Below are 19824 nucleotides of genomic sequence, written 5' to 3'. Positions count from 1 at the left end.
GAAGCCTGTCTGTAAGGGCTTACATGGGTATTTGTCACACTGCCTCTCTGCTGTCTAACCTGAAGGGCTTCTGCATTAAATATACCTGTAGCTTAATCATGCTATACGCTGCTATGGGAGTATATCAGTATGCATAAATATTAGGCAGTGTGTGCAGTAATGGATATCCTCTTGCACGTTGTTGAATGAAGCTCATTAATCTGTTTATACAACAGCTAACTAATGTAGCGAAGCCCCCTCAAGGTTACTCGGTGTCAGGAAAGTTTGCTGTTCTACTTGGTATCCGTTTTGAGGCCAGAGGACGGCTGGGCCTGGCTCTGGCTCGTTTGCTCTGCGGGCCTCCCATGTACCACAAACCTCACGTTCCACTTTCTAGCTCCGTTTTCCTACCACTATCTGCCTTTCTTCTCCTATCCTGCTGTATTCGGATACAATGAGATGCAGAGTGGGGAAGGTCAGAGGGGGTCAAGGAGGCGCTAAAGTGATTACAAGGAACTGCAAATGACTGTGCCATAAATACCCTGACGATGAAGGATGGGACAACAGTCACCTCGGGAGTTTGCTGGCCTCCATCTTTCTGTTGCTCATGAAAAATCACTGTGGAAGCATATTTACACCTGAGATTGCAGGCTTGCTGTTGGCTGCGATCCGGGGGCCCGGAGTGCCAGAGGCAGCCGTGATTGCCTAGAATGGCTTTTTGAAAACATTTTGACATGTTTGGATTACTCGGTTTGGGAGGACAGGGACCCAAAGCATCAGGATTGTAACTGGATCTTGTACTTATTGGAATCTGCCAGCCCTGGAAACTGCCAGGCCTTTCCTCATCCCCGGCAAAGATCCAACCCAGGCAGAACCAGAGAAGCTCCATCACGGTGTCGGCAGACTTCAGTCCTCCCCCTTTGAGAGCTCCATCTGGAGCACTTCAGTTGCCTTTCAGTGCTCAGGCCCTCACGATGGTCAACATATGTGATTTGGTGGCTTTTGTGAAGTGGCCCCTTTCCCACTTGGAAACAGAACTGCACGTTTATTTCACTTTCAGTCATTAAACCGAATACGACTGTTGACTGGGACGGGGCATGAGCCTCTGACGCTGGTCCAAGGCTCTGGATCCCATCGCTGGCCTGCTGAACTAAGTTATTTGAGAGAATTACAGAGGGTCTGACTTCAAGAGAATTGCTGTGATACTGCTGTAAACTTTCTAAGGGAAGCTCTAGCTTTCATCCAGGCTTAATCTTGCTTTAGCTAGCTTCTTGAACCAGGGAGACCAAAGCTGGTAGCACCTGTCTCAGAGTCAGATATCTTCATCACTTTACTCTCTGGCTTCCTAGAATTAAGCAAAGAGGTCCCTTGGCTGTCACAAAATGGGCTGCAGCTATGTTTCTGGAGCAGATGGATCAGACCGAGTCTTGGTTAGCAGGAGAGTGTTCTCTTGGCCTCTGCTTTACCTATGAAAAACAGGGGGCTGTTTCCTAAGTTGGTGTGCAACCATCTAACTCCATTTCCAGCTATGCGGTCTTTCCCCAGCTGATGTCCTGGATGTAGAAGAGCATCCGATTTCAGATCCAGTACATCTGAGGAGAATGGCAGGGATGAGGAGGGTTTTTTTGTACAGGCAATATGTTCCCTGTGAGTTACGAGTGTAGAAAAAGCCCCGTGGTGTATGTTGAGAGCTGCACGGCAATTACCAGCGCTGCTTTGGCAGCAGATGTCTGTCTTACTCTGGAGGGAGAAACAAGGCCAGTTGTACATTATCCATAAATATTATTCATGCAGTGTCTAATGGTGGCAGACTTGTCCCATGGCAACTTCATTACTCCACAGGGGAAAGCAGAGGTTAAAATCCCTCTCGTCTCTCAGCTTCTTTCAGCAGTCTCATTTCTGTTGCTGGGTTATCTTTACAACCAACTTAAATAAGAAATTCAATAATTACTTGTCTGCTGATAACTTACTGCATATCAGTGCTGCCATAGTCCGCACTCCAGCCGATGGAGGCTGTATATCTTCAGCTTTTCATTGTTTTAAGCTTTTGTAAAAAGGTTCTGGAGAGAACCCTATATGAACAATCAGTCTCCTTTTTCATATACTTCTGTTTTACTGTAAACTGTGAAGGATGAAGCTTTGCCGATGAAAGCTTGGAACGCTGCCCTCAGCGAAACGCCATCTGGCACTTTAGCTTGAGAGATGAGCTCATGCAGGAGGGAGGAGTGTCCTCTGTCACATAGTGGGGGGTGGTCGAGGAGAGATGGCAGAGGGGGTCCAGAGAAGGGCTGTAGAGTGGGCACTGTGCCGCAAGTGGGCACAACCTTTTCCTTGACCTGCTTAACAGATGGGTCCTTTAGCTATGAAGCCTGTGGTGCGAGTACCTCGGGTTACTATTTTGTGGTCATCAGTGGTGGATGCCACAGTTTGGATGGCAACATGATGGTTACAGAGGTTGTGTAGCTGCCTGGGTGTGCTTATGTTGCTGGTGGTGACATTTTAGGTTGTTTAAAAACTTCTGCTTAGCCTCGATAATAGGGAGCAGAAATGCCATGTGGTTGGGGGAGGGCCTCAAATGTAATTAAATTCTTGAAGGCATTGACAGTACTTGCATGTATGGTTTAAACCAGAGCTGTTCAACGTATAAGTGACCAGGGGCCACATGCCAGTGGGCCATACAGGGGTGAACCATGGACCGCCCCCAAGCTACACGCAGTGTGGATGACCCCTGGTCCCCCTTCCTGCTGTACCATGCAGCCCCAGGCTCACCCTCAGCTATGCCACACTATGCCCTGGCACCAGAGGTGGGGACAAGCAGTGACAGCTGGGTGTGGAGGGAGCTCAGAGACTAACTGCTGTTGCACCTGGAGCAGTGGAGGGAGCAGTGACCTCCTAGGAGCCCCATGTGGACCGCAATTTGGGCAACCCTCATTTAAACCATACTGGCAGGTCCTTTCTTCCTGTACTCCCCCTAGATCCTAATCCAGAGCTTCCAGTATCTCCAATAAGCTTTGGATGAGGACCCAAGACAGAAATCCTGCATTTCTGATGCTTGCCAGTAATAATGAATCTCAAGTTCACTTTCCTTTGCTGTTCTCTGCACATCATCTCCTTGAGGCACCTGGTGCAGCCAGGGGTCTTTATTGCACAGCCCTGACCCGTTGGAGCATGGGATCCTGTCTGACCTTGTTGAAGGGTCAGTGTCTCAAAAGAAGGCCAGATATCAGAGCTCATCAGGTGGGTTTTTTTTCTGGGGCAGCGGGCGACTGCAGGCTTTTCACAACTCCATTTGTCCCCAAGGCTCCCAGCAGTCATCGAAGCTGCAAGAGGAGCTTTGTGCTTAGGGACATCTTGCCCAGGCAGCCGGTGTCAGAGTTGCCACTTGTCTGACAGCAGCTCCCGTGTCTGCTTTTTCTGCTCTGTTCAAGGAGACTGTCTTCACTTCTGCTTCTAAACAATGGATTGAGCAAAGTTTCCTCTGGGAGGCGTTAGCTTGGTTGGCCTTGTGTCTTTCTGTCAGCCTCTGCTATGCCATGGGAATGCTACGTACCCGTAGCCTTGTACTTGCTATAAAGCATCCGGCCCTCAGCCTTCCACTGAGAAGCTGCTTTACCAGAGAGAGTGCTCCATTTCATTTAAAACCAAAAAACTGCAGATTTAACTTCAGATTTCTCCCCATTAGAGCAAGGTTATTTGTATGCTTCCTCTCCAGCATGAAGCTAAATGTTCCTCGGCACTTGTGACATTGCCAGGTACCAGTGTCTAGCTAGCATGTGAGATGTCAACGCTTCTGCTCTGAAGCCTCGGAAGGAAGATTGGAGTCGGGGTGAGTTGGGGCCTTTGATTGAAGGCTGGCATGTGGAGTGAGTTCTTGTGGTTATCTCACCATTTCCCCTCAGTACGCTTGCACAGAGTCCCTTTCCACATAACTGAGTGTTTCTCCGGGCTGTGAAAAAACAAGCTAGGCTAGTTACGCTAATTCACCTCTCTGCCAGAGCCAAGTATTGGCTTTTCCTGGAGGTTGATGCACAGATCTTGGAGGTAAACACATTGCAGTAACAGTTGTTGAAAGACACCTGCTTTTTATCAGTCATCTTGTGCCCGTGTGCCAGCACACAGACCAGGTATTCAACATTATAGTAAATGTATCTAATTATATGAAATGCAAAAGTCTAGAACTCTTGGTTCAGAAATGATACCTTTTATTAGACCAACTAGGAAATCGCAAAAAAAAATCTTTTTCTGCAAGCTTTTGGGCTCATAAGGCTCTGGGAAAATTAAAGATCGTAAAAAGTCCCCATAGGTAGGAAATACACTTCATTTATTGCATTATAATTATATGAAGTAGCCAAGCCTGCTAGTCATGGCTCCTGTGGCTTTATAAAAAGATGTAAGGGAAGAGGTAAAACACGTGCTCTAAGATATAGTCTGTTTATTTGTCATACCAGGGATTTGAGGAATGATAGACCTACTCTCCAAGTACAATAAAGGGCTTTGGTGATGATAACGTCTCCTTCTGGCCTACACATCTTTCAAACAGCCCCAGAGAGAGGCTGACCAAGACTGCAGTCAGGTGTCCATTTAATTCCTGGAAATATTCTCCTGGGATGTGTCTCAAGAGATTGATCAACTCAAGTGAGTGTTAACTGAGCCCACATTCAGGTCGGACAGTCAAATTCACGTTTTTCCTTACCTTCTCACGGTCTTCTTTTGTATGTGTTAAGTGGCCCACTTTCTCAGTGGCTTATCTAACTCTTGTTTAATGTGAAAATCTCAAAAGAAATAGATCTTCTTTTTAAAATCACTGTTTCTAGTAAAAATTGCAAATCCCAGCTTGGTTCCTGCAGTAAGAAGTCTCCCTGTTGGCCAGCTTGCCGTTCACTTTGATAAATTAAGAGCTGCCAAATGGAAAAGCCAGACAGCCACTGATTGCTGAAATCCTCCTTTGTGGAAACTCCCTCTCACCCCCCTCCCAACCTCAGTGGCACTGCATCAGAAAAATAGTGCAACTTTTGCCGAAACGAAAAATCTCCCAGCACTTTAAGGCCTGCCCAGGTGTCAGGTTAGCTGGACTTCTGGGTACTGCTCTCACCAGCCTGCCGGGCAGAGCATAATTCACAGTGACAAACTCTTGTCTTCTCCTCCATGTTGGGAAGCTTCTAATTTTTTGTGACTGGAAACATAATCTCCAGGAAAAGCCACAAAAACATTGCTATCTAATTCAGTTATGTACTTGGTCATCACACCAGTTTGAACAGAGGAGGGTAAAAGAAGAGATGCCATTTGTTGTGCATGGTTTCCAGCTGTCCACTGAAACTAGCCTGGATAACTTTTTTTTTTTTTTTGAGGTGCTTGCATAATTCAAAGGGTGAGATGAAATACAGTGGAATATCTCTTTTAGGTAACAGAACCAACAGCAGACAAGGAAATAGGAAAGCTTTCCCTCTCCCATCACGGTAGTTATTATCTGGATACAGGACTTCTTTGCCAAAAGCTTCATGTCTCTTTTTTATTTACCTTGTTCAGCTTGAAGGGAATCATCCATTTGTTGTCTGTACTTGTATACCACAAAGGTAAAATAATCTGCTTCAATTAAAGATTTGCCTTTTTGCTCTGCCTCGGGTTAATTTGCTAAGGCTTGGTAGCAAGGTGATCGATGCCTTGGATGTTTCTAGGAGACCTGAGGAGGTGAACTGGAAATAGCGAGAGCACTCTTTGGGTGTGTAACAGCTCAGCCTCTTAAAATGCCATGGGGTGAACTCGTGCAGTTTTTCCGATCCAGATTTAGAGAGGTTTGACTCTTGCCTGCAATGGTTTGCAAAACATCTCACTCCGGGGAGAGGAACTGAGCCTGGAAAATATTGTTAGCAGATGGAGATGATGTTTGTTGTGGCCCGGGTGCCGATCAAGACTAGCCTTCCTCTCAAGAAGAGATGACAGCAGTTACGAAGCTAATTAACTTTTTGGGTAGAAGAAGGCTACATGAATTTGAACTGCGGGTGTGAATCTTTCTCTAAAACAGCTTATGAAGAAGCACAGCGACCTTGAAATGAAAATGTGCCTTGCTAAAAAAACCGACTTCCATCCTTGAGGTTGGATGTTAATGCTTACCTGTGTAAGAACCTAAATATGTAGCATAATGTTTTATTAAGTACCGCTGTGTTTTAAGTACCTTGGCTTCCGCATTGGAGCCCTTTCCAGGTGTTGGTAAACCCTTTTCATTAGAAAGACATGCCTGGCTCTGAAGAGCAGTGGTGGGTGTGCATCCATGTGTTTCCCCAGTTCAGAGGCAATTAAGAAGAGACCACGTCACTGGATTGTACCGACCACTCGGTTCTCCTTTACTAACCGGGGGAATTTTTTCCCCCTTTTTTCTTAGCCTATCAAATATTTCATGGGCTTGGAGCAGATTTTTCACAGAGTTAATTTTCTTGTTTAATGCGTCCACCGCATTTAGCCTCCTGCATCCAAAGACCTTTCAGCATTTATCGCCGTTTTTCCTCTCTAAACAGGGTCTGCACACAAAATCCCTTCAGAACAGCACAACCTGGCTCATCTCAATTCAGGGCCATGCATTTATTCTCACCAAGCCCTGGCTGCTTGTCTTCGTTCATTGATGGGATTCGGGTGGGGAAGGTAACATGTATTTATATTGCACTTGAATTCATCTCACACTTTGTTCCTTCAGACCAGTTCCAGGATCTTATTATGAACAAAAGATATTGCTTGTTATAAAGAAGAAGAAAAAATCCATATGTTCAGGCATGATGATTTGTATCCATCTCCATCCTAATGAGTTGAGTAGTGGAGGCTGTGAAGGAGAGGGAGTGTTTGAAGATGTACTGTGAGGATGATCAATGGACTTGATAGCCCAAGGTGGCTTGGGAGCAGGAGAATGTATAATCATGCAGGTGTTACTGTGGAAGATCCAGAAAGAACATGGTGATATTTCCCAAACACCAACCGTAGATCCAGGTCCCTGCTTTCTCTGCCGACAAGCGTGTCTGGAGCTGGCAAACCAGCCAGGCCCCTACAGTCTTCTGACACTGTGCAGGTGAAGCTTTGGTGTGTAAGAGAAACCCAGACTTCTGCAGTGCTACCCTTGTGCCTGGGGATGCCGTGTCCGTCCTTCCGCTGGTTTAAAGATCTGTTTTGCCATTTGGTTCTGGTGTGTTCTAATTTGCACAGGACACCTGTTCCTTAATTAGCACCATCCCTCGCCTGTCTCTTTGTTTCAGCGCGTTCTGATGCATGAGCTAATAACCTCTCTTGAAGGGAGGTTGTTTAGCAGCCTGTGTTTTAAGGAGAGGCTAGCAGAGGATGGAGCTGTAATTTCCAGTTGCAGGAGATTTGGCTTCTGCTTAGTAGGTATACCAGAGGTCTCTCACCTGCTTTCCTATATGAGTCCATTGCATCTCTCCGGTGATTATTCTCACCTGTCTAACCCTAAAGGGTCGCTTTCTGCTTTGGGGCTGAATGGCAGCCTGTGGAAAGAAGGTTGTGGGAGGAAAAAAGTTTTTATAATCCAAGCTCAGGGGAAAAGTGGAATAAAGGTTCATTGTAACAGTGTTTTTATTCTGTTGTGCTGGAACTGAAGGGTCCTCTCTCTTTTTTCTTTTTGTCTAAAACTTGTCAATTATATTTAATATCCTTTGTGCTACTTGAATGCATCTCAACCAAAGGATCTCAGAGCCTTTTACAGATCAGAGTGTGCATCACACTTCTGTTCTGGTCTTGTTTTGCAAAATGGGAAGCTACAGCACTGAGGGCGATTGCAGTGGGGCACATGGGAAATTTGACGGAGCTTGGCACAGAACCCATGATTCCAAACTTCTTGCCCTGTTCCTGCACTTACTCTGCTCATCTGAGAAGATTTGCACTGGGAAATGGTTTTGATCACTGCCTGTCTCTCTTGAGAAGCATTTTGAAAAGCCAAACAATTTTCTTAGGTTACGTTTGTCTCTAGTAGCTGGGGTTCTTTAAGCTCCACTACTGCCTTATCAGGGGGCCCTGAAGTCATGAAGCATCTTTGTGACTCTGTTTCCCTAGCCATAAAATGGGGACACTGCCTTCCACTTGAAAAAGGCTTTGAGATGTGGAGCAATACAAGTTCAAACCGAAATTTGTCATTAGTAATCGTGCCAGGTTGCCATGCCAATAGGTCAAGTGCATGCTGTTGCCTTCTGAGTGTTTTCCTAGATCCTACTATTTGCACCTGTTAATGAGTCAGTCCTTAATTATGGCAATTGACAGTCAGTCCCTGCAAGAGCTACTTCCAGAGGTCCCCTTCACTATTGGTCCCTTTTCTCTCCCCACTTTCCAAAAGACTGCCCCCCCGCCCCCGTTAGCATCATGTATTCCACTCTCTGGTCTCACACAGCTTGATTACGAGCTCTGTGGCATTGAAGTGGGGTAAGAGGGCACAGCTCCTTCACGTGCCATGTCCCTGTTGATAGTGTCTTGTGCAGGGAAGGAGTGGTAAGAGGAAGTCTTTTATGCCTAAGAAACTGTTTTTCTTAATTTCTCCTATGCCATGTGATGGGCAGCTCTAAGATTCAGCAGATTCTGAGAATGCACCATTCCCGAGTTTAATCTTTAGAGCCCCATCTGATCTTTATCTAGCTGTCATTAAGACTTGTGCCAAATAAGGGTAAATTGAAAGTAGATCCGTTGTTGACGGGAACTTGGATCTCGGTATAGCATAGAGCTTTCCTCTGATAGCAAACTCTAGGTGAGGCAAATCCTTGTTTTTTTGAAAGGGTTTTCAGCTCAGTGGAGCAGCTGGGGGGGGGGGGGTTGTGCTGTAACTCTGTGCTACAAATATGTAAAAATGAAACCGTCAGGCACCGATGTACGTGGAGCTGGTAAATTGGTCTGTAGGTCCTGTGGCTGTCTGGCCTGGAACCCTTTGAGCCAAGTCCATCACCCTTAATGCAACCAGACTGGTTTCTGCAACAGCTGTCCAAATCTAAATTGAGCCTGTACCTGAACAAAAAGACCACGGTTTAATATTTAATGGTCCACAATGTTATACCCAGAGCTTGGAAGTGAAATGTGTAGGTTACAGCAGGGTATAGTGATAGCAAACGTCTAGGACCTCAGAGATCTTCTGCCTGAGGCATGAAGTCTGACACCCAGGCAAGTTCCTTGACCCCCTTACGTCTCAGCCAGCCCTACTGTAAGACTAAATAATGAAGAAAGCTCAGTGACAAACAGATATGCCTGAGCTGAGCTCTCAAGGGGAACGCTACTTGACTGGGTTCTGGTTTTACTAGCAGAATTCTTATTTTTAGTCTAATTATAATAGTTTTTTACCTTCTGTCTTGCAGGCAGCATTTACTCTCCTGCTGGGTCCTTTCACCTTCTTTAATGTGCAGAAGACCAAGTATCTTCAAATCATGACGTCCTTGATGAGGTGGATAGGTGAGTCCTGTGAGGTTCAGGTGTCTTAACAAGCCCTTACCCCTTTCGTGTTGGACACTGAATCACAACTGGAGCCTCTTGGAAATTTTCTGGCATAGTTTGCCAGGAAAGGGCTCTTTGCTGAAAGCAAAACTTTTGTGGGCATGAGCAAGTATTGATGAAACATTGATCAGGAAAGGGTTTTCAGCTCCAAGGTAGGATCTCTGGGCAACCCTGAGGGAAAGGGAATAGAGAAGAGAGAGAGCGAAACCCCAGGACAGCCCCAAGTATGGTGGTTAGGGCAGTCCTCTGAGTTGCAGGAGATGGCAGAACTGGGTTTGGAACATGGGTTTGCCACCTCAAGGACAAGAGCTCTACCCATCAGGGGCCCTGCTATCCTGGAATAGGCATCTCTCCTTGTTCTTACATGAACAGGAAGGTTTTTTAAGTTGCATAAGACTTTGTGGAATGGAAACATTTGTTTTCAAGCCAGCTCTTCTCATAGGAATTGTATGTGCTGGAGTATCTGTTTGATGGCTTGGCCATCCAGCTCCCTCAAAATATTGAATGAACTATAACTCTGTAGCCTGTGTACTTTTTTTTTTTAACCCTGTTTTTATGATCTGGATAGTGGTTTCAAATACCCGTTTCCAAATATTTTCTCACTGCTCTATGGTATGCAGAGTCTGAAACTTCTACACTGACACAACTGTCTTTTGGCTTCTTCCCCCGGCCCTGTTTTTCAAGATATCGTGCTAAGAATGAAAGTTGCCATAAAGGCTTTTTTTCTTTTATTGATGGTGGTGAGGGAGCATTTATACAGTGTTACCTTGTGACCAGAAAATAAAGCATATGGATTGACTATCCCATTCACGAACGGAGTGTCATCTCTCTTGTATTTTCTAGTGGTAAAAGGTCCAGGTGGAGATACCTTAAAGATATTTCTCACCAATTAAAGCTAATGGATTGTGGGGGGTGTGGTGGCTGCCGCTTCATCATTCTTCCTGTCCTCTCAAAAGACAACAGAGCTTCTCTAACATAAGGTTAACTTCTTTGGGATCCAGATCTTAGGAATAAGTTTGAGAAATCCTTTCAGACAGAATGGAGTTGTGATTATACTTGGGGAAAGGACAACTACTTGGCCACTTGTTGTATTGATGTGCACATTTAATAGAGAATCTACCCTGAATCTTGTGGTTCAAAGACCAAATTCCAGGATTACCTGGGCCACATGTGTGCATGCGTTTTTAAGGTGCAAGTCCGCAACTTCTTTAGTCCATGTTTACACCAAAGTGTTCATCTCCATCCATCCCAGCCTGAAACCTAAACTGGCTAATAAATACTTGCCATTAGCCCTTGGCAGGAAGGAAAACTGACTTGTCTTTTTTCAGTTCTTGATGTTTTTTCACTTGCTCAGGGCTTACACAGGGCTGACACCCTGTTCCTGTTACCCAAGTTCAGTCCCATGACCCTGGTCTAAAACTGCCAGCAGTCCTCCAGAGAGTAGAGAAGATCCTGTGGCTGAGAATCTCTCCTGTGAGGTTAAGCAGCAGCTTTGGCTGGGGAAATGAGGTCCTTCAGTCGCTGTGAGTGTCTTTAAGCTTCAGTGCCTTGGAAGCTGAGGAGTTTGAGGTAACGAAGGCTGACCCGCTATGGTGTGAAAATCCTGAATGTCAGCTTGCCCACTTTGTCTGAGCACATGAAAGGTTGGACTGGTGCATGCACTGCAGAGAAAGGGGTGGTCTCATTTAGGGGGTATTAAGGGAAGCACAAAAAAAAAAAAGCAATCCCCTCTCAGCTCACTGGCCCAGTTCTGATCACCTGGGCTCCTCTCTCTGCAGATGCATCAGTCAGACCTCATCCCATCTCTGCGACAACCTGACACCTGTCTGGCCTGCCATTGGTCTGTCCCTAGCCAGCTGCCTCCAAAATGAAGAGGATGCTCATTAAGCCTTAGCACCAAGGCAGAACCTTGCTTCTGTGTTTCTTCCCTGTCACAGGGAGGACAGGAGCGGCATTTGGAGGGGTGTAGGGGAAACTCATGCTTTAGCCTGATTGATTCCCACATCAGGCCATTGGGGAACAGCTGCCCCAGATAATGATAGTTAATGGTCCCAGCAGGACCTCAGTGGCTACTTAGCTCAATGGTTTCCATATGTGTACAATGAATGATAGATTTATTAGGAGCGGGGACTTAAAGGCAAGGCAGATGTTACAGTAAATAAAGAGTAAATCTCCTGCTGCAGCCTTTGGGGCAAGGAAGATCCTGAGTTTAATTTGGCTTTGAGTCAATATGTTTTTTTTCCCCTTCCCACCATGATACAGGTCAGTGCCGTCAGCTAGGTTAGCGTTTGGATTTGCCTTGCACCCAAGGCAGGGGTCTGTAAATGTGTAACTGATTGTCACACAGCTTGCTGGCAAGATAAGCGCCCCCATGCTTAGTCTGGATTTTTTGTTATCTGATCTGGTTCTGCTTGAATATGAAGGTTAGATGCTGCACCGTCCTCCTCTGGCAGCCAGGGCTGCCTTTCCATACTGGTTAGAGCAGAATGGTGCTTTGATGTTCCGGATGGGCTCAAGAAAAACTTAGAGCCAAACTTTTCAGGTGTGCCAGGCTGGCTGATCCCAACTAGTTTGCCTGCAACAAAGGGAACACTTATAATTTTATTTGCCCGGAGGGTGTTGTGTATTCTGGATATCCCCTTCCTCGTGATGGGGCTTATTTTTTTTTCAGCTTTGATGGGCATGAATTGGCACTCGCTTGTTCTTTGCACTCTGATTTGGAAAGCAGAACCTCTCATCTGTCCTTGGAAATTAATATCAGTCCCTTTCCCCAATTCAGTGAAAAGCCCCTGGTTTCCCCAGCTGCAGTGGCTGACGTCAGCGTGCACTGCCCCAGGTATATTGAAGTTTAAGATGACAGGGGCAGAGAGGATGGTTTTTGGCAGCAGAGCGAGTGAGCTGCTTGTTGAAGGTCATTTCTACTCCTGTTTGTAATGGTGTCAGACTTGCCTTTGAAAGTTGTTTTCCCTCTTTCTCCTCCTGATCTAAGTGATAATCAAATGTCACCGGCCTCTTTGTAGAACCTGATGCTCTTCAGAAGCAACATGCAGTAGTCGCTTCTCTACAGTAGTCATTTTTCTCTATGAGATGTAAAGACTTCATCTTTCAATGAAAAATAAGCTACCTCAAGAACACTGGAACCCGCATCAGAAAGAAAAATGGGTCCAGCTAGGGGAATTCAGAGGAAGAGCCATGGCTGGGGCTTGGCTCCTGCTCACCGGGCTGCCTTAACAGCATTATTTTTCACTTTTGGGTTTTGTGGAAGCTTTTGATGCACTGCGGAGGCAGGTGCTTTCTGGGGCATCTTAGGCCAGTGGAGCAGGGGGGAGATAACATCAGAGATCCTAAGCAGATGGGGTTTTGTTCACTGGGCTTGTGAGCACAAGGTGCTCATCTGGAAACAAAGGCTGGCATAAAGAGGTACTCTTTCTGTCAAAAGGGATAAGGACATGGTGGGCATAAATACATTTCAGGTGGAATAGACCAGATTAATAAAGGCTCTGGGTACATAAAGACCTGAACCTGCATAAGCACTCTTTCAGAGCCATGTTTTAAATACAGCTCCTATAACAAAACCCTGTTTAACATCCCTTTGTATTAGTCTTAATGATGTGAATATTTTGACCAGCACATCTAGGCTCCAAACAGGTTTGTGAGACACTGGGCTAAAAAAGATTCACCTTTGCTCAGCTAGTGTTGCTACTATTGCTGGTACCAGAGAGCCATGGATACTAAACTAACTCTGGGAGAAATTTGGAATATGCTGAGTTACCAGTACAGCCTAATAGACGAGTCGGGAGCTCATAGGCTATGAGATGGCTGTCTGAAGTGTGCCCTAGCAAAAGAAAGCCTGGTTATGGTACCAATACCATTGTAGTATAATAGACATCTTCTGACAGTAAGAATCACCTCTATTCCATACATAGTGAATAGTGTGTTTATGATCTGGGTCTTGAACTGAGCTAGATTTAATGCATTCTTCCCAGAGTTAAGTTGCAGAAAAACTTGCGTGCTGTCAAAAACAGACTGTCTTGTAACGTGCTTGGGCCACAAGCCGCTTTAAACCTGGTTACTTTTATAGAATCCAACTGAGGCCCCAGCTTTACTAGCTGCACTGTGTAAAAGATGTTGTTAGTAGGGTACTGATGCGAGCTCTCAGCTGCTCAGGCAAGGGTTCTTTTCGGACAGTGCTGCTGCTGTGTCCTTTCTCCCTCCAGGAAAAGGAGAATGGTCTTAAAACTGTTAGGGTATCCAGGATGAGACTGTTCCCTAATCTGGTTCAAACACTGTTGGTTTGAGCTTTGAATGCAGCTGGGCTAGTCTGGTTCTCAGAAAAATACCACTTTTATTATCTCAATCAAGGAAATCACTCAAAATGGATTGATAGAGCTACTCTCAGCTTTGCAGATGCAAAGAGATGCTGCTCTGTTTGCATGGCTTGTCACTCAGACTTGTCTGCGCTGATTAGGGATTTTGCAGCAGTGAGATCAGGTCGGTCTTCCAGACTCAAAGTATTGCTTCATTCATCAGACTTTGGTCAAGTCAGATACCTCTTCCTGTGTTTCTAAAGCTGACCCATTCACCTCCCTGAACTCAGGTGCAGTTGGTAGTGGGTATTCACAGCCACGCTGCATGATCAGCTTTTCACTTCTGTTGCTCTTCACAGGCCCAGTCATTCCCTGTCCCCTCTCCGTGGCAGCATCCACTGTGACCTCTTCTCAGTACTTGGCGTGGCTTTGTCAGGCTATCCCAGCACATAGTTCAAAATCTCCAGGGCCCATGAAGTAAGAAAAACCCTGTAGACAGGCAAGCAGTTGCAGGTATTGCTCAAGCAGGAACCCTGGAGCATTTAACTGCACAGCATTGCTCTTGATTTGTTGATTATTGTCTATCAATCTCACGGGAGGGATGTGGATTAGGAGAGATAACAAAAGGCCAACACTTGGTGGGCAGATACTCGGCAGCAAACTTAGTATAGTGTATTAAGAAGCTAAACCGATTAATTGCAGCCTGTTACAGCCTGAATCTCCCAGCTTTACGAGCTGGGCCCGTTGGCTTTAAAGACTCTGGCAGCATGATTATTGCTGCTGTTATTGAATCATTTCTGGCAGCCATTCCCAGACAGCTTTCACTTGGGGCCACTTGCTACACACTGCTACAGATGCTCCATTTGTAGTTATTAGAAAGTATTGTATTTTAATAAAGGTTTCTTTTACAGAGGAGTAAACTTCCCTTAGATTTGGCAGCCTCTGGCTTGCAGTTGCCTCTCTCCTGAGCTGCTTTGTGGTGCACTTGGATCAGATGGTTGGCACATCACTCCTAGTCAATGCACCCTTTAACCTGAATCAATCCCAATCCTCATCCTTTTCCCAATTACGCGGATAGACTTGAACATGAACATTAACTAAGTCTCTTCCTCCCACCCCCTTTCTTTCTCTCAGCCACATCTTTATCCCATGCTTCACTCCGCACAGGCGCTGAATACTCAGAAGCATCTTTACCTGTTTCTGTCTCCAGACTGTTCAACAAAAGGAAGAGATTGAGGGGAAAGAACTCTAAGCTATTGACAGTGCCTTAGGAGCGAAGACTTCAAACTGCTCAGTGACTGTTAAGTAACTGTCCATGGCTCACACTGGAGGTGGGTTTTAGCCCCACTTTTTTTCCTTCCATATGCAAATACTGAGGTGGAAAGAGCTCTCAAACATCCCCTAGCAAATCGTCAGCAGAGCCCAGGATAAACCCAGGAGTCCTGGCTCGGTCTCTGGGTGGAGTCACTAGATGTAAACTCAATGCTGACCATTGCTTCCATCTCAGATATCAGGGAGCTCTTGGCGGGGAGAGTGAAGGATTGCTCCCAGGGCTTGAATACAATCTGATAGATTCCACCCATCTTTAATTTCTGTAGTTTACGTTGTTTTTGTATCTTCTGTGAAACTTCTCTGCCTGCAGAAAGGCACCATCTTCCAATAGCCTGGGTATCCCTAGTTTCAGGGAAAACTAATAGAACTGACCTGGATGTAATCTTCCTCTACCATCCCCAAGAACTAGACTCTTCTGAAGGAAGGACTCCTTACTGTGTAATGAAGTCCTGACTCCAAGACCACTGAAACTGTTACTAGGACTTGGTTATGGAAGTAGTCCTTTCCGGGAACTCCCCTAATCAAACCATCTTGGAAACTGGGACTATTCTTGGAGGAGGAAAACAAAGTTGTGTCGTAAATGCAATCTGGTAGTCCCTGAGTATTTTAACTCTTTTTAAATTTTAGAATCTGTTGTAATTGCTCTTGTCTCTATTGTTTGTTGTGCATCTTCTCCATGGCTTACCACCCAGCCAGCAAGACCCTGAGCATCGGTCACCGGGGCAGGTGGAACTCGTTGAGCCAGAGTTTGGTTCTTTCATTTCAACTTCATGCTTAGTGATCCAAAGCCTTGGACACTGAAGACTTTTCTCTGTTCACAGAGCCATGTATAACTAGAACAATAAAGAACAAACGTCCCTCATGGAACATCTCTGCTGGTTCTCACACTTTGAGGACCAAGTGGTTAGGTCATTCCAACCTCTTGCCACCTTTGCTTTGACCACCAGGCATGTAACTGCAGGGGAAGATCCTGGAGTGGACACTTGGCTGTTTTAGGAATTAGTTTGAGATGCAGCTCCTCGCAGCCAGTGAATAGAATTCAGCTATTGCAGTAACTTTTGGTCACCGCTATCCTGATCATGCTTACATTGGGAAAGCCAGATGTGATCTGCCTTCATGAGCCCAAGTTATGAGACTTTCTTTGTTCTTTTTTCATCTTTTCACTAGCTGTTGCAAATGGGGAAGAAAGGAGGTAAAGATTTACAGCAGTACTTGATGAAGGAAGTAGTGACAATATCTGAAGTTTTATATTTCCAATCACCTGTGAAGAGATTAGTCTGCTATTGTCTATAGTTCTCTAGGCAGCTGCTGTTCTGGTGATTAAAAACCGAGCTTACTGTGACAGCTTAAGGAAGGACCCAGTAGACCTCTGCCCTATTGTAGTCACTTCCTTACATCTTCTGTTGGGAGGGAGGAGGAAGAAATTGAACTATAAATCAGGGCATTGTAGTCCATGTTAGGTTGCTTTAAGGAAACTTGCCCTCCTTTTACCAAGTTGTCCTGCATTCTTTGGGCTCTCTTAGAGAAGAGGTGGCTGCGATTGGGAGCCTCTGGGTGAATCATTCCTGAAGGAGATAATACATTTATAAAGACTTAGTTGAAAGGCTGTGCTGTTCTGCTGTGCCTGCCTTTTAGAGACATCTGAAGAGCTCATTTTAGCATTTGTTCATGTGGGCTGCGGCAGGGGTGAAATGGTGCCAGCATGAGCAAAAGTACCGTGTTAACTTCTGATGCAAATTGAGCGCGACATACAGCGCTGGACAGGACCGCTGAGCTCCTTCTAGAGGAGTTAGCGTTCCTGAAAATATCATCTTATCCAGTCAAGAGGAGGCAAAGTGATGGCTGTCTGGCTGCGGAGCCAGTTCTGAAAGCCCCGTGGGGGGTTGAGAACACAGCAAGTCAGTCCCGCATCCCAGCGTGATGACAGCATCTGCAGCAGTGGTGCTCGGCAGATTTTGGGAGTGCAGGTTGACAGCAGGAGCATCTGTGCATGCTCTGCTAAGCCTGTAAGGATGCTTAACAGAGCACCACTTGGACACAGTGGCAAAACCCTGACCAGTGGGCTGACACGTCATTGGATACTGCCCCAGGTAAAGCAAGGCAGGAGTGGTTTAGGTGGAGTCACTGGCAGCAGACAGCCTGCACTGCTTTGTTTCTGTATCTCTGAAGATCTCCAAGCATGGTGCAATCAGTAATTGAACCTTGCAATGACCCGGTGAGGTAGGGAAGAAATATCCCCATCTTGCAGTAGGGTAAAACTGAGGCATAGAGAGGAAGTGACTGGTCCAAGGTCAACTGCTGAGCTTGGAATAGGCACCAGGAGTTCTGAGTGCTGGTCTCTGGGCACAATGATGCTTCTTTCAGAGGGCACTTGAGAGTTTGGAGAAAACATCATCAAGGACCCCCTCATGAAGGTGATCAGTTCTCCCTGCTCGTTTTTCCCTTCTCTTGAAACATTTTCTCCCACAAGTGACACAGTGTGCAGCCCATGCACAGAAACCCGGCTGGTATGGACTCAGTGAAAAACACAAAACCATTCCACAGAGTTAAAGGCAGACATTGTAATGGGGAGGTTAATGTGGCGCCACTTGACTTGTCTGGTCACAAGCACTGCTGTGGATGGGATTTTAGCAGCAGAGGAGTGATACTGTTCATCAGGAAAATCCTCTTGTACAACCTTCAGCTGCTGAAAGACTCTTTAAACAAACTATTCCTTTGTTGGTGCCATCCAGCCCTGATTTGGCCCAGGGCCAGGGTGGTAATAGTATGTGGCAGAGGGCATTAGTAAGAGTTGACAGCCTGAATGGATTGTCAAGGCATTGGCATGACAGGCAATATAAGCTAAACAAGGCTTCCCTTCACCTGGCATAAGTCACAGTCCACATCTATACGATCTGGAGAAGCTGAGGCTGTCATCTCCCCTTCACCGCTCTGAGCAACAGTCCCGTGCCACCCACCCCAAGCTGCAGACTTCAAGGCAGCAGAACAACTGTCATGCTCCAGCTGAAGTCCTGCTTCACCTGTCCGCACTGAACGTATGAGCCCTCCTTGCTTCTCTTTCCCAGAAAGACTCCCCTGCTGCCCCCTGCTCTGACACCTATACTACGTTCTCCCGGAGACAGAGACGCTGTCTTCCCTTAATGGCTCCGATTCCTTCTTCCCAACTGACATAGATGCCTACTTGTACCACTCGCATCTCCTCAGAAATAGGAACGTTTTGATCTGCATTGTCCTTCCTTGGCTTACCATCACTCGGGATGAATATGATACACAACCGTCTCCAGCTACTCGGTGCTCCCACTTCGCTCACTATGGTTCCACCTCTCATTTTACTGTCCTCTCGGACTGAAATGTGCCCTAAAGTTTAAAGCAGCTTCTTCCTCTCCGGTTTCTGGCAGCTTGTGGCTCACATACTGGCAGGATGATGGCACGCAATTTTTGGGGAGGAAGTTCGGGTAACCCAGAATTAATGTAGGAGTTGGATCAATCATTGCTTATTTCAGTAGTCTCTACTTTCACAGACTTGCTGTACTGGAACAACTGGCAAGCAGTCTTAATACCTTACAATTACAGGCTCACTCTAGTGCCTTTTGTTCCCAAAGAAATGTGATAAACGGACACAAAACCCTACTGAAAGGCTTTAACTTCTGCAGTGAAGGGAGGTAGCAAAGTGACTAGAGAGCCAGTGTTATGGTAGGCAAAGCCAAAGTGTTGGCTCAGGACAGGACTTTGGTCTTCCAGAAATGCCATTGATTATTTAAGGTGCACCCAGAGCAGATGTGGGCACCGTTTGAAACATCTCCCCCCAAAGACCTGCACAGGTCCTAGGAATGCTGAAGTGACTGGACTGCCAGAGTGTAGGTACTTACTGCAAACCTATCAGATACTCATCTTCCACTTCTGTCCACTGTCAGAGGTAGGAGAAGCTAAAACCCTTCCAAATGCTACTACCGATTCCCTTTGGGAGTAGCTGTTAGGTCCCCAGTGTAACAACTGTCCTTCAGCATAAAACAATGAGACTTGGATTGGCGAGGTTCAGAAGATCATGGGTGTTGCAAAAGAGGAAGCCTTCTCCCACTCCCTGAAGCATACCCAAAGGGACCTGGCCCAGGGAGGTCATGGAGCTCTCCTCCATGTTCCCTCACCCCCTTCCTAGAACCCATCGTGACACCCGGCATCTGAGCCGCGAAGTGGGCAGCGCGCATCGCCAGCGGGTGATCCATTATCATTATCCCCCAGCATATTGATTCTCCGCTCCAGCAGGAAAGCTCTGTCATGCCGTCAGCCAGCGCTGACGAATGGCTCTGCTGCAAATGTGTCAAAACTCTACCGCGGCGCCTGCTTACATAAATGGCTATAAGTGAGTGCTGTGGAACAAGGGGGGGGGCTCCATTTCCAGCAAGATGGTGTGGCATCTTCTCACATCCAACACTGCTCAGGTTTGTATGGAGGGATATCGGGTGGAATCTGTCCCAACTAGGGCTGCCTCTTTGGGGTTCAGCTTGGGTTTCAGCTTGAGGGGACTAGGAACTGGCTCCAGCTGTAGCAAGCAGATGTTGTTAATAGGATCTGTCCTGGGTACCTCCAAAGACAGAACACCACTGAAAACAGAAATGGATTGCACTCCAGTATAAAACTCTCCTATTCTCGGTTGGTCTGCAGCCTCCGCGTCCTTTCATGCATCGCTTGGACATTCCTGCCTGGAAGTGCTGAGAGAGTCTCAGAGTTCAGTGCCAGCTGT

General features: G+C 46.3%; 1 protein-coding gene across 3 annotated transcripts in view; it reads left to right on the top strand.

Moving 5' to 3' along the window:
* Positions 1-19824, top strand: part of SLC38A12 (solute carrier family 38 member 12) — a 66906-nt gene that overhangs the window by 31671 nt on the left and 15411 nt on the right. For all 3 annotated transcript variants that reach the window (XM_090060983.1, XM_090060984.1, XM_090060985.1), the window contains exon 9: positions 9309-9402. In XM_090060983.1, coding sequence (XP_089917109.1) covers positions 9309-9402 — 94 coding nt within the window. The remainder of the gene's footprint in view (positions 1-9308; positions 9403-19824) is intronic.

This window comes from Crocodylus siamensis, chromosome 8 (assembly GCF_052110815.1).
Source record: "Crocodylus siamensis isolate JL-2025a chromosome 8, ASM5211081v1, whole genome shotgun sequence".
NCBI classification, from domain to species: Eukaryota; Metazoa; Chordata; order Crocodylia; family Crocodylidae; genus Crocodylus; species Crocodylus siamensis.
The sequence above is the reverse complement of the archived record's forward strand: the minus strand, read 5'-3'. Positions and strand labels throughout refer to the sequence as shown.